We start from the raw sequence: 15,742 nt of genomic DNA on the forward strand, positions 1-15,742 counted from the left end.
AGCCATTCAGTACAGTATATAAAGAGCAGGAGAACCAGCAGGAGAATCAGGAGAATCGGCTCATCTTCTCTAACAATGGCTGCCGAGCTGCGATGACATTCTCTGAACTCTGAGTTCCTCTTCATTGACTTGGAAGAAACTCACCTTAACTTGAATGCATATGTCATTTCTACAAAGAGCCTTTTTTCCTGCTTTGTGATGCTTACAAATTATCCTAAAAATGTAAATTTTGGAAACTCATCGTATATGTAGACCTGTGAGAGCAGCACTTTTAACTTCATGTTGTCTGGATGAGCCAGCTTATTCCTCACTTTTAAAGGATTAAACTTTAAAAGTGACATCACATCACTGACATCGCTATTCAGTTGCACTCACACTCCAAAACAAAAGTGTCCCCCTTGACTGTTTGACATGTTGAATTCTTTTTTAAGCGACACTAAACTTTTTCTTAACCCTTAACAAAACTACGTAAATGTTAATTATGTTAAATCTGAGGTTTGCTTAATTGTTCCCTTAAGAACTTTTACTCCTTGATGCTCACTTCCCTCTCCTGTCTTGTGCCTGGTCTTCCCTGCCGATCTCTGACCGAACAGAAGCCCCCTCTGAGCATCCTTCACACGTTTTGTGGAAGATGTGTTGTAGCCTTACATTTCGGGTTGTCTAAAAATAAAAGGTGAAGCATCACGACAAAGTCTATGAAGTCATGAAATGAGTCACGGGGAGATGTAGGACGAAGCATAAGGCGCCGCTGCATAAATCAGTAGGGTGAATTATTATTATCAGGCATTGGAAATGTACATGAGGTCTAAACAAGCTGACAGCGAACATATTAAAGTGTTAGAGCGGAGTCCCCACTGACTTCAGCCATTATCCACTGCCACGCAAAAAGTAATGGAATTTCTAGTGTGGCAATAGCTCCGGGCCACAGTCCTAGCGTAATTACAAGAAGTTCAATAAAACAACCAAACTCTAATTAAGGATTCAGTGTTCCAGTCCTCAAGGGCCAGTAAATGCCAGTTTTCCAGGAGACCCCCTTTGTAGAATCACAGGAATATCAATAAAAATGAGTAAGTCACTGACTGACCCAATTTTGTTAACTCAGGGACACCCATAAACACTCTCTGGTTAGTGGCCCGGAAGGACAGGAGTTGTGCAAGCCTTTAATGTGAAGACTTTTGGGGAGGGATAACTGCCGTGGAGTGGCTGGCATAGTTATTATTATAGATGATAATGCTTACTGGGGGAGGGTTGATTCTTTTGTTGTAAAGAGGATCTAATTAGGCTAATCTGGACTGAGAGCCTAAAGCCAACTAAAAGCAACACACATTGCTCAACCTTGCCTATAAATATGCACATTGTCTTGTGTACACAATTACATACGTAGTTCTCACTGCAATGCGTTTATTAACGGCTCTTCTGGAAAAAGATATACCATTATAACCAGTCTATTCTATACCAGTATAGAAACAGGTTGCCAAGGTTCAGAGGAGGGTTTGATCCGCCTGTTGAGGTGGCTGTGGGTACTGGGATTAGACAACAGCTGGAGGCCAACATACTGTCCCGTTATCTGTCAGTATACATGGCTGAGTTCCTTGCAAGTAAGATATGCTTAATGCCTTCACTGTTCTTGTACCAGCCAGATGGCAAATTCATAGATGATGTGTCACATCAGCCCATAATACTCTATAAATGGTTCTATGCATAACTCAGGGGCCCCTGCAGCTACAAGCTGGGGGCCCCCAAAGGCTTGTTGGTGCACGAGTACATCCTTTGATGTTGGCGCTAATGAAATCTGCTTCTAGTTATTTTTGTAAATATTTATTACTAGGTGGAATACAAAAAATGATATATTAGGTGTTTAATATAACAGATGCACAGTGGCATAGATAGTGGTGTAATCTGCTCTAGGCTTAGGGTGGCAGTTCCAATGGGCTGTAGCCCATCTGTCACATGACTGGGGCAGATCAATCTGACACTCTGGCCACCACTGCTCCATGGGTCTGTTGGGTAGATCAGAGATCTCCCATGTAACCGGTCCATATATACACTATAGAGCCCGGCACCTAGCCCCAACAGCCCCTATAACCATCTTAAAAGCATGTCTTATAAGTGCAGCGCAATGGATACGATATGATGGATAAGAGGACCGCGGTCGCAGAAGTGAGTAGTTGGGTCGGCTAGGGCACTGCCTTGGGTCTGGCCCAAGGCCAAGGATAGATATGAAGAAAGGGAGGCCCCAGCATTTGTTCCTCCTCTGGCATAACGATGGCCAGTAATATGGATGTAAGCCATGCTATACGCTAAGCAGAATGTTAGTACATCTCATACAGGCACACCCAGCTGGGATAAGGAGTTAACAGAGAAGCTGTGTAGGTGCTGACAGAGCAGGGAATGTAATGAGGTCATTATGTCAGGGAAACATACAGTCAGTATTAATCTCATCTTCTGCCCCCATGCTCTTTAGTAAACTCCGACGATGCTGAGCTGGCTGTGTGCTGGACGTGGAATCCCAGACCACACCAGGAATACTCTGTTCCAGGATTACTGCCATGCAGTGGGTTAAATGATTGTTATAATCAAATCAGCATTAAATAATCCTCCGGACGAGCGGATCCTTGCTCCCCCTCCCACTGCGCTCTCCGGGCGCTGTCTGACCTTAATTTATCAAAATCTCCCATGTAAGAGCAGGGATAGGAGAGGCAGAGGGAGAAGGGGGAACAGTCGAATCTTTGGGGGTTACAGAAAAATATCCAGCAACATGTCCATTAGACGCGGCCTTTCCAAAGGCTTTGGAATAGTACATTAGAGTGCTTTGTAGAAAGGAAATAGACGCTACCGTAGGAATGATATGATGTTGTTGGGACTGACGTAGATAAAGCATTATAGAAAAAACAGCAAACAAGGGTAACCTATTTTAATACCTGATTCATGCGTAAATATGTTTTTCTGTTCCGTATATGTATTATGGCAGTGCAACTATTGTGCATTACACTTTGATGGGTATGTTCCTCAATCCCTAGAAGGGGCCAGAAGGGAGAGATAGGTGAAGATCTATGGAGTAATACCTTAGAGCGGGACATTTAAGCGTTTGTACACGCTTACACCAAAGCACTTGAACAGTAGCATTTACAACTGACTAGGGACATTTACCGGTCCTGAGATGTTAAATGTAGAGCCAGGCAAAATATCAAACATTGTCACATACGCAATGTCAAGACCGGAAAGATGCCACGCTGCATGCAATGTTTAGTGAAAGGTTGTGCCATCAAAAGCAGTCATGTGAAATATATGATATACGGTATATCAGACGAAGGACAAGGTTTTTACCTGCAAGGGTATAAAGTGATACAATCTGCCTGTTTTTGGAAATGAGAGTGATGGGACGTAGTCACTGGGGCAGAGTTTCTTGTGAAAAAGCCACTTTAAACCGAGGGAGTAGAACTATCCATTACTGATCCATTAGAAAAAAAATATGGCTTGACTGCTTGAAGGTCAAGAATTATTGAGTTAAAATAACTGAAAAGGCTGCAGTGTTATGAAATCTATGATCTAAAAAGCTAAGCCATGCTAAGTGGTAAACAGGCATAATAGCGTTCCTTTAAGGGTTTAAAGTATCTTAAAATGCAATGGTAACTGTAGCCCTAAGAGCTTACATCTCTCTTCCATGTTGTAATGAGCAGCTACCTTTCCACATCAGCTGAGCCCGCTCAAGAGTATTTTGTGCCGTAGGTTAAACTTCTGCTTCACTACCCCCTATTGCTCATCAGACTTTTCAGAAAACATACAGTGTTTGAGTTATTGTACCAAATAGCGCAAGCAGACACGTTATGTGACTCACATCAGATACATGCAGCTATTTCTCAACAGATCCTCTTAAATAATTACTCACAATAGCCATGCATTGTCTTTGGAACAGTAAAGGGGATTCCATCCACATGATGGAAAGCATTGCAAGTCACGAAGGATATAACTATGTGTGTATTTGGACATGTGATTGGCACCAATTACGGTTTTTGCCCAAGGGGCCTTTTATTTCCGGGAATGTACAGCAAGTGTTATATAAAACACCGCGGTAACAAGTCCATGGTTAGTCTTCTGTTCTTGAGACGTTTGACCTGGGAGCGTTTAACGTTGATTTTGAATTTCATGGCAATTACTCCAATCTTAAAGAACACGGATGACGCCACCAAGTTCTCTTATCTAAAGCACTGTTTCTGTTTGAAAGAAAATTAACCTGCACTAGATAAATATATTCCAAACTTACTTCAAGTCCGACCCTGACTTTTATTTATGCTCATTGCAAAACTTAAATGTACTGGAAATTGCCTTTATTTCAAAATGAAAGGAAAATTGTATCCATTCTCCTGTAAACAACAGTGTCGCTGGCCACAGGATCTGTATCGTTCAGATTTCCTGACATTTGCAACAATGTACGATATGTACTTACAACCAAACGTTTTTATATACCGTATTTGCTCGATTATAAGACGACCCTGATTATAAGACGGCACCGGTGCGGGAAACTCTGATCTCTGACAGTCGGGGAAGGTCTGCGCGATGGACGCAGACAACCCCCGCTGCTAGCCACACCTCCATTCGGCTGCAGCGGAAGTTGTCTACGCGGATCGCGTGGACGTCAACCCGCTGCCCCGGTATACAGCAGGAAATTGGAAGCAACGGTAGGTGTGTGTGGGGTGGGGGGTGTGTGTGTGTTAAATGGGGGGGAGACAGGAGGATCCAGGTCCCCTGCAGCGGTGCGGGGGATCTGGATCTTAGTCTCATAGTCAGACCTCTATTTGAGGTCTGATTATAAGACAACCCCGATTAGAAGACGAGGGGTATTTTTCAGAGCATTTGCTCTGAAAAAAACCTCGTCTTATAATCGAGCAAATACGGTATATATATAAATATTGCCAGTAAAAAGGCTCAAAATACCAGTAAAATTACCTCTAGGGCAAGTTACTGGTTATTAATCGATTATAATCATCAGTGTGCATTTTGCCGTTAATTTAGCTTTAAAAAGGTTACACTAGGTTGACAACTGGGTTCCTTTGAGGGACAAACTGACATGGGTCACAGTTGAAGGACATCATTGTAACAAGGAAATATAATTATTTGTTTGGATTTTTCATCTTTTTTTTATTGAAAATAGTTTGTTCCAATGTTTTTGTATTCACTGAAAAGGCCACTGTGGGTTTGGGATCCATTTGGGATGTGCGGCCTCAGAAGATGAACATAGTTCCACTCCCATGTCTTCGTGAAGCACCTCCACCTGAGGCTTCAAAACCACAAAAAAATATTTGTGCCCCTCAGAATACATCTTACGTTAGTGTTAATGGACCATGAGGGAATAATTGGGTAACCTAAGTCATGTAACACCAAGATCACAATTTGGTGTCCTCACCATAACTATATTGTGTTTTATTTTTTTAAGGGTAGCTGCATATTAGTGATTTATATGTATTCCAACTCATAGTCTGATATTCTAGACAAACACCATGGCCTCTTATTATACTGACAGTGGTAACATTGGAAATCTCTGTCTTAATCACCTACTAAACTACAAAAAGTTTTATGAGTGATACCTACAGTATATTATGTGATACATTGTGAATATGATGTTGGGAGGTTATGCACAATGGATTGCCTATAATGACCGTTGTGTGTGTGTGTGTATGTGTAGAGTGGTTTGAACAGCGCTTTGCAGTGCAAAGTATGCTTATGTGTTTAAGGAACAGTTCTGCCATTTTTTTCTTAATTGTATTAAAATACTACCCCCCCTGTCAATACAAAAGCATGTAGTTTGTTTGTTTTAACCCATCTCCCGTTTGTTATTCACTAGCAGGCCCGGACTGGCCACCTGGCAAACCCGGCAAATGCAAGGTGGGCAGATGCTAGATGGCACTGGCCACCTAACTTGGTTCCACAACACACCTGGTCCCACAACGTGCGTACAAAGGCTGGAAACATGCAGCTGTACGCTACGTAACTGTAAGAGTGTAGCGTGCAGTCATGTGTATCCAGGAGGAGCTCACACATAAGCATGTTACCAGCCGGTGGCCTTAAAGTGCCAGCGCTGATTTAAATCTCCAGTCTCGCCCTGTTCACAGACGCCACTATGTATGCACAACAGCACACATGTACTTCATTTTTCAGTAAAAATGAACAGACGTAAAGAAAGATAACCCAGACATACATGACCATTCCTTTGAAGTTACTTAGTTGAAATATTCAATTTACCTGCAAACTCATAGATTAAAGTGTGCCTTGAGTCTCTGGCTATGTGTAGGGAACACAAAGAGTTAAAAGCTTTTATCATAGCCCCTATAGAAAAATGAGTGTCTTAAATAATCATCGACGTGGCTAAGGGGCATAGTATGATGACTCGGAGCACAGGTTAAGATGTCACATCTGCCATCCAGTGCCACCGGGTATCGCCGAGCTGAATTATTTAAAACAGAACACATTTATGGCTTTCCTGCGAACCCATTATTAGTGAAACAGCCATTAATAAATAGTCGTTTCATTGGTTATGCAGCGGGAATCTTTGGCTTTTTCTAGCGCACACAGCATTAAGTGGTGATATTAAGGAGGCTGCATGCCAGTTAAAAAACATTGTATTTCATGAGAATTAGCATTGTTTTTAAATTGAAAATCTGGAACACTTTTACAGGCTGTTTATAAAGTGACATTAATTATAATAAGAAATAATAATCCCTTTAACCGAGTTCTTCCTTTCCTAATTCCTCTCGATCCCCCCCCCCCCGTTCCTGCAGTGTCATTTAATCCCCCCTGCTGGTGTCTCCTGTTATCCGTGTCCTCCCCCAATCCCTAGCTTGCCAGGGCCTTATTGTGATTATTACAGCGATAAATATTGATATTATTGTATTTCCCTGCACTCAGCACTGTATGTTACAAACCGACATGGCTAAAAGTGAAAGACGCCATATGTAAGGCAGTGGAAATGACATCTGTTTTTAGAAGCCGCTGCTAATCAGATTGTCATAGTAAGAGGCCTATCGCTGCTTAGTAGTGAGTGCAGACACAGCAGGCGGGCGAGGAAATGTATTAGTCAAGAGACGGTGCTTCCGAGACTGCTGTATGTTATCGCATAGACAGATAATATACTCTATAGTGTGGGATATTGCGCTAGTCCTCTGCCAAGTGAATACATGTTTGTGAGCGATTGCATATACAGTCCACCGGCAGTGAACAGGTTAACACTGCAGCAGGAAAAGAGCAATGTATCAGCGTGTCACAGGGGAAGGTGTATAGCGCTGACGCAGCCCCATTTAAAAACCAATAGATCGCAGCGCGGACTCTTTGCCGACGCCAGCATGGATCTGAGGCTCTGAATTGATGGCCTGGTTGTGTGCCGGCGTGGGGGGTCAAGACCCCACAATAGGGAGCCGTTACACGGGGCTAGAGCCCTTGAACCCGAATTTGTCACACGTTGCTGCAGTTTCCCCATGATGAATACGGAACGCTTTGTCACGTCACAGCCCCGCAGCATAACAATACAGGTGACAGGCGGGGTTAACTGCTACAACTCTACACAACAGTTACGGGTGACACGTTCTATATGAGTTTTCATGTCAAGGTCACAGCACCGAGGAACCTGTCACAGCGTGTTACAGCCAAATAACAGAATTGTCACGTGGAGTCAGGCTCACACAAAAGTAACACACACGTGGTGACACAATGTATACCCATCACGTGCGGTCAGTCACACTAACACAAACAGCTGTTATAGACACACACTAGAGCTCTTACCTAGTCTCATCCTAATTTAACTGGGAAACAGGTGCGCAAAGTAACACTGAGGCCTAGAACACAAAAATATAGAAGGGGAAACTGTCGCATGTATGTGCTGTATATTTAATTACCACAATGGAAAATATTATTAAAAACTAAAATTGATACAAGCAGCCTAACACAATGCAAGCTGTGTTGAAGTGCCCCACTCTTCATGTATGTGTCTTGTCTTGAGTCTACATGGTGGTTGCTTGGAACATGTCATTATGCATGTGTCAAATTTTTCTTTACTCGTGTGTGTATATAAAATGTCACGATTCACCAACATCGTATAACGTATTCATACCTTGCTTCTCTCTTTTTTTTAGTGATTTGTAACTTCCGTGCATCAGCGCCTCAAGGGTTAACGTTGGAACTGGGAGAAACGGTCCACATTCTGGAGAAATGTGAAGGTGAGTGTCCTGTGATACTTTTACCACGCATTCTGCGATGTGTGACAACTACTCATTAAACACAGCACTCAAACGTAACGATGGTACGAGAATTGTGATGCGTGTGGAAAATATCTAATTCTAGCTTTGTGGGGCTCACCATCTACCCCCAAAACATTTTCATAAAAAGGTCCATTATTGCCTCCTCTTTTTAAATGCAATAATACCTAATATCTGAGGAACACACCTCAGATATTACACGTTGGGTTCCAAAGCCAATTATTAAGTCCAAGTCACCCATACCCACTGTTCACAAAGGAGGGTGAGAAATGGAGGGAGTATGTATGTATGTATGTGTGGATGTGGGTGAGCAGGAATGTGTATGTGTAAGTATTTGTGTGCGAGCATGAATGTGTATATGTAAGTGTTCGTGTGTTAGCATGAATGTGTGTCTGTGTGTCAGCACGAATGTGTTTATGTGTGAACATGAGTGTGTATGTGTAAGTATGTGTGAGCATGAATGTGTATGAGTAGGTGTACGTGTGAGAGACGGACAATGTGTTAGCACGAGTGTGTAATTACTGTATATGTTAGTGTAAGTACCTTTAAGCGTGATTGCATAAGTGTGTTAGTGTGAGTGTGTAATTATGTTAGTGTAAGTACCTGTGTACGTTTGTGTTAATATATGTGTCAATTTGTATGTGAGGTACTGTGGGGGGGGGCACTTGTCTTTACCTGATCCCTGGACCAGAAGGTGCCAGCCCTCCCCTGCCCATAACTCCTGAGTATTTTTGTTTGGGAGGGGGAGTCCCCCTTACATATAAAGATGAATGAGTAACATTGTACAATATTTGAACATTTTAACCATTGTTTGCCTTTTTTCTAGGCTGGTACAGAGGATCATCATTCAGAAACCCCAGTGCCAAGGTAATGTGTAGGATTGTACTATTATACTATTGCTGTAAGATGGTACTTATACGTATGTATACTCTGACCTACGGGAAACCGTATCATTCCATATTATCCCCAGTCGTAAATGTTATATCTGTATAAAACATATTGATCATGTTTTGTATGTTGCGCTGTATGTGAGAGCCGCCATCTTTGCTGTCACATCCTTGTAAACTTGTGTCTCAAAGAAAGATATTGGTAATAACTTTACAGAGAAACCACACCGCTGCAAGCAGTCTCTAACACTAGTAATGCTCCAGCTTCCTATTTCCAATGCACTCTTTGCTGAAGGATCATGGGAAATGAAGGAACATTTGCATACAATGCAAGGGCATTGACGGGCGTTTTTCAGTGTTAGGTGGTTTCTTATCTGAGATGGTTTTACCTCCAACATGACTGCTGCTTTTCAATGTGTCCTGTAGCACCTTGTACCAGTTACCGACTTAACTTTCCAGTATTTTTTATGTATGTGTCCACACCTTCCACATTGTTTGCCCACCAACCCACATTTTCTTTTAATTTAATGTATTCTCGCTTATCCTGACCCACACTGGCAAAGCTGCTGCCCAATGTCACCTCCAAAGCGCTAGAGCATAGCTTGCCGCTGTATCCAGCAGGCGTCACTTATGTTATTTGTCCGCCGCTGGCCTTATAGGGCCAGAGCCAATTTTAATGCCCAGTCTTTCCCTGGTTTTATTCCAAGAACACCTTTCACATCACACACCGCCCCACTGCCACCGGTACTTCTTCAGCCACCATATAACTGTGTAACTGTCGACCCATGGCTTGGAGTCAACCTTCCTCCCTTTTTATGGTATTGGCAGATTGACCCTTGCAGTATTTTGCTTGCCTTAAAGTACTCCTTTAGTACCACTGAGCCATATGAATCACCATGCCACGCCTGCACCCAGCTGTACATTTGCATAAGTAATTGCCCGCTCGTTAACAGTTCATTAGTGCTGGAGAAATCTGCAGTTCTATAAAAAGGAGTCAGCGAAGAGCCCTATAGAGCAGATTGTGCTCAAGTGTTGCTCGGATACATTGTATCTGCTGCTGCATCAAATAATGTATTAAATTCATGTCTAATGCTCAAGAATAAGTCAACTGGATGAAACATTCAATTAACCCTTACCTGTAATGTGATTAAAAGAATATGTTTTTACACTGCAATATAAAAAGAACACAATAAGCATAGTAGGTCTAATTGATGACCTCTAGTCTGGAAATGAGGGATAACTCAGTAGTAGTGGTGGTGTGAAGATTGGATAAGAGCAAAGTTTAGAGATAAAAAAATTGCATCTAATAATGTGTGTGGTTGAGAATAATATGTGATCAAAGAGCATAATAAAGTAAGAATCATATAGAAGGTAAAGAACATAATGTAGCTAGATGACATTGTCTGTACCAAGGACATAGCTATGTAATCCCACCAATTCAAACAACAAACTAGGAATTATAAATTGGACCACCATGTGTTGGCATGTAAAGCAGAAAGGGGGCATCATGAACACTAAAAGCCCCCTAAACAATTCAGGACCATGAACAGCCTGATTTTTCATTGTAATCTGTGCTGGATCCTCCTTAGGGCTGCTGGCATCTGTTTAAAGCACACGGCAGCCCATACCTTACCTCTGCCTTTTTTAATATATATATATATATATATATATATATAGTAATAATAATAATACAACGAAGTGTAAAGTGATAGTATATATATATATATATATATATGTATATCATAATGTTCTTTTTTTGTTTAGTGTAATGTACAAGGCTTATGAGTTATATTACAGACTTCATTAGACTGATCAGATGAGTGGACAAGTTAGAAGGTACATTAAGCCGACCACATTATGGGCTTATCAAGGTGCTAAGATTTCTTTTTGGACATCATAGAATAAGTCTTAATCATTAGCGACACATCCCAAAAATGTGAATTATCGGTTGGCTTTTCCAGGATTTTGTAGCTTTTTTGGTATACAGGCACCGATTTAACTCCGTAAGCACCAACAACGTTTCTACCCATTAGGTCATTCTCAGGAGCACTTATTCTCGGATGTATGTTTGTTTGTCCGCTGTATGCTGCTGATTAGAGCTGAAACAACGAATCGATAAAATCGATAATAATCGATAACGGAAATCATCGATAACGATTTCCGTTATCGATTAATCGAGTGATCAATTCGTTGTTGGAGCACTCGGCTCCTTTTACTTACCTCCGCGAGCGTTCCCCGCTTCTGCTACACGCTCTGCAGTCTCCGCCTTCTTTTAGCTACGTGACGGATGTGACGCGTTCCGGAGGTAAGTATTCTTCATGTCTATGTGCACGGATCGCACAGAGCCACTCGCACAGAGCGAATCGCTCTGTGCGAATGGAGCCACTCGCACAGAGCGGTTCGCTCTGTGCGAGTGGCTCCATTCGCACAGAGCGGTTCGCTCTGTGCGAGTGGCTCCATTCGCACAGAGCGGTTCGTGAGTGTGGGTGCAGGGCAGAGTGGGGGTGGGGGTGCAGGGCAGAGTGGGGGTGGGGGTGCAGGGCAGAGTGGGGGTGGGGGGTGCAGGGCAGGAGACTGGGTGCAGGGCAGAGTGGGGGTGGGGATGCAGGGTGTGAGTGTGGGTGCAGAGCAGAGTGGGAGACTGGGTGCAGGGCAGAGTGGGGGTGGGGATGCAGGGCAGGGTGTGAGTGTGGGTGCAGGGCAGAGTGGGTGCAGGGCAGAGTGTGAGTGTGGGGGCAGGGCAGAATGTGGGGGCAGGGCTGGGTGCAGGGCAGAGTTAGAGACTGGGTGCAGGGGCACAGTGCAAAGTGCTGGGTGCAAAGTGCCAGTGCTGGGTGCAAAGTGCCAGGGCTGGGTGCAAAGTGCTGGGTGCAAAGTGCCAGGGCTGGGTGCAAAGTGCAAAGTGCTGGTGCAAAGTGCTGAATGCTGGGTGCAAAGTGCTGGATGCAAAGTGCCAGGGCTGGGGCAAAGTGCTGGGTGCAAAGTGCTGGGTGCAAAGTGCCAGGGCTGGGTGCAAAGTGCTGGGTGCAAAGTGCTGGGTGCAAAGTGCTGGGTGCAAAGTGCAAAGTGCTGGGGCAAAGTTTCTTGAACAGTAATAGTCCACCTCTTTTCAGAATGTTTGGGGTTATTTTGTTTCATAAATATTGTGTTTGGGTTCTTGTACTTTGAAAATATTGTTTTTTATTACATCATAACAAAATAAGAATGTTAATGTAAATTTTAAGTTGTTTTTTAACATCCAGTTCATTAAATTCTTTTAAATAAACGAAAAATTTGCATATTGTTTTTTTTTATCCGATTAATCGATTAATCGAAAAAATAATCGGCCAACTAATCGATTATTAAAATAATCGTTAGTTGCAGCCCTACTGCTGATGTATGTTCTTCAGAGTGATTAATGCACTCATTGCCCCGGCTGAGATTATCATCAAGCTATACAGTTTCAGAGGTCACAAAGGTTGGGGTAGGAACTGTGGCTTAAGAACTGTGCAGTAACAAAATAAGAATCCTTTCTAAGTGTGTTAACATTCAATTTTGGCCCATTATTTGTGTATGTATCTGTATTTATTGATGTGTCTGCCATTGTTTTTGTCTGGGAGACAGCAAAATGGTTATCATGTGAGCAAAAATAACCGTGTAAAGTGAAAATTGAACCGTACAAGAAATGGGTGCTGACAAATTGTTTTTGGAGGCAGTGGGGGAAGGGTGGCGTTCAGTGCTAATGTAAAGTCAATATGAATCCTGTGCGGGCAGCTCCGTCAGACCATTACAGCAGCAGAAACTGAAGAATGGACACATACCTGCCAGTCCTATTAACAATAATGTGGGTCATTGTAAGATCCGGTTGTCCCAATTGCTTACTCAGTTTAAGTGACCCAAAACTGGGACATTCATAACCGATTACTTTGACAGTTAATTAATAGACTTCAAGATCTTAAGCTGAGCTTTCTGAATTTTCCATAGCGACACTCCAGCCATCATATGCCACCATATGCACATTAAAGCACATAATAGCTGAGGGTCATCCTTAAATCTCCTCTTCGTCCCCTCTATGCATTTTGCGCTCTTCCCTGACCCTCAGCTTCTTGGCTTACAGAAGATAAATTCGGCCGAACGCATCTCCTGCATGTACAGTGTTCATGTACGAAGCGTTCACCACCAGCCAGCTCCGGCGCTGGTTCTCGGGAGAGCAGTGAGGAGACTAATGAGACCCCCATGCAGAGGTCCTCTTCTTACCTCAGAAAAAACTGTCATGAAAAGTACTTTAAAAAGGTATTCTTCATTAGTGCAGCTGTATATGACAATGGAATATCCCTTTAACTTTAATGAAGGTCATGGGTTTTGTGACCTCCCTAGAATTCAGGTCTCGGTGAGCCTATGTCAACACCAGGATATGGCTGTTTATGCAGAATGGAATTAGCATTAACCTCAGCCAAGTTATCTTAAAATTATTCCTCCTCTTTCATGTTTGGATCCTCGGAAACATCTGCATGGATACTTGTGAGGACCCAGCTATCTGTAACCCGGGTCCAGCTTGGATTGTGAATAAGGCAACAGCTCCTTTTGTTCAATTCTCAATTGGTTTATTAGCCGGTACGGCCAAATCACGGGCCATCTTTCTTTGAACTTCCCCACCATCCGATTAGCTGGTAACACTTGTAGTTTATTGTAAAGAGGTGGTAAATAAACACCTGCTGTTCCAGTATATGCCTTTCAGTACCACGGACAGAAGACAATTGCAAAGGATTGAGTCATGTGCCAGTTTCATATCATGCTTTGATGCGTTACTGATAAATGTGTAGAGCTTGAATTTAGTACATTTAGGATGTAACAACTTGGAGCCTTTGGGTGACAAGCTAGGTCAAGGTGCATACCAGTTAAATTTAGTAATAAATGGTTTTTAATAGGTAAAGTTGCTCAAAAATGTAATCAGGAAACTGGTAACAGCAAAATAAATTTTGATGAGCGAGACAAACCAAGAATGAACCTTATTCAAGAAGCACGGAGCTGTATACTTTGTTTTATATTGTTCTGTACTGCAGAATGCCTTAGACCCTATGAGTGGCCGTACAACTGTTTAGTTGAGCATCATGGGACTTGTAGTTCTCTGACATCCATGCTTAACCGTAATAAAACAACACTGTCACCGCATCTTAGCATATAGACCCCCCTATTGTACCTGAGTTGGCATTTATTATAGCATCATAATGCACTGATTCTTTCCCAATATTTCCATGGATAGATTCCCTTTAAAGTTTAACTCTTTCAGTGTCAGAAAGTAGAACAGTGTCACCTTAGGGGTTAATAGCCACAGAATGTAGCATTCCTTCCGTATTATTACTCACGTTGATAGCTCCGGGGAAATAATTAGAATTTAGTATGACATTTTCATTTTTAGTCAGTATATTCCCTTCAAGAACGACCTAATTAAATGACTTATGCATTAATTAATTACAAAAACTCTGGCCAGATTTCAGTTGGTGAAAGGCACACTTGGCCACTCATGCTTTAGGCTGTATTGGATGATGAGGAATCTTCTCCTGCAGATGAAATGTCTATATTCAGTTCGGCTTCTGCAAGGATTATATGCTAGCACAGTCCTACCCTGCCCCTATGAGTCCATGAGTGGAACACGCAAACAATAGAGGGATATACACATTTCTACACTGCCCCTACTAGCCCAGGATTGGAACTCTAGTTAAGACATCCAGCTAGCCCTCTTAAGGTTCGAGTTAAGACAAGCTCACGAAAGAAGAGTCGCATTTTACTTAGAAATAAATGATATAGGTCAAAAATGACAACACATAGTCACGCGGTGTTTAATGAACTATATATACAGTTTAAAGGATACACAATGTACTAATCAGCATAGTATACTACTGTCTAACGCATATAGCTTCACATAAGGGAGAATTGGATATTTTAGAAAGAATGTCCATAAGAACAAAATATAGAGAGGTTTATATCAGGAAAGGTACAAAGGGCATCACTACTGATTTAAATATGCTTTTTATAGAACCATTCAAACTTTTCTTGGATCGTATTCTCACTGGGTTTGGTCCTTTATGGTGTAGAGAGTGAAGGGTTGACTTCTCTGATAAGGTCGCAGATCAGTGAAACCATCTTTCTGCAGAAGTGGTAGAGGTTATTGGAACGAGGGAGTTTTAACAATGAATGGCTAGACATAAGACTATCCTGAGTATGAGACAAGATCAAGGACTGAGGTTTTTACAGCAGGGACGACCAGATGGGCCGAATGGTTCTATGTTTCTATGTAAAGAAGTGAAGTCGGTGAGGCGAAACTGCAATTCTCCAGCCAACTGTGTCTTCAGTGAGTAAACCGCTGAGTCTGCCATGATGCAACATGAGATCTGACCATGCGATGGTGATGACCTGGTTCAGAATGTGGAGTCCTACACAGGCCCTGTGCATGGATGTCCTCAGACAGATACAAGAGGAAAACTATCGTCCTTAAAGGGCAGATGGTGATGAAATCAGGAAGAGCTGAATGAAGAAGAGGTGTGAATGGTGGTTCAAGTTTAAAGTTTTGGCATTGTCCCACCACTATGAAAAATATTCTACCAGCACCCATAGGATACCTGATTGTTA

The 15,742-nt window shown here is 42.4% G+C and overlaps 1 protein-coding gene across 1 annotated transcript in view; it reads left to right on the forward strand.

Annotated features, from left to right (window-relative positions):
* Positions 1-15,742, forward strand: part of DOCK3 (dedicator of cytokinesis 3) — a 93,529-nt gene that overhangs the window by 15,346 nt on the left and 62,441 nt on the right. Inside the window, exons 2-3 of the mRNA XM_053469472.1 lie at positions 8,124-8,207; positions 9,073-9,113. Coding sequence (XP_053325447.1) covers positions 8,124-8,207; positions 9,073-9,113 — 125 coding nt within the window. The remainder of the gene's footprint in view (positions 1-8,123; positions 8,208-9,072; positions 9,114-15,742) is intronic.

This window comes from Spea bombifrons, chromosome 6, assembly GCF_027358695.1.
Source record: "Spea bombifrons isolate aSpeBom1 chromosome 6, aSpeBom1.2.pri, whole genome shotgun sequence".
NCBI lineage: Eukaryota > Metazoa > Chordata > Amphibia > Anura > Pelobatidae > Spea > Spea bombifrons.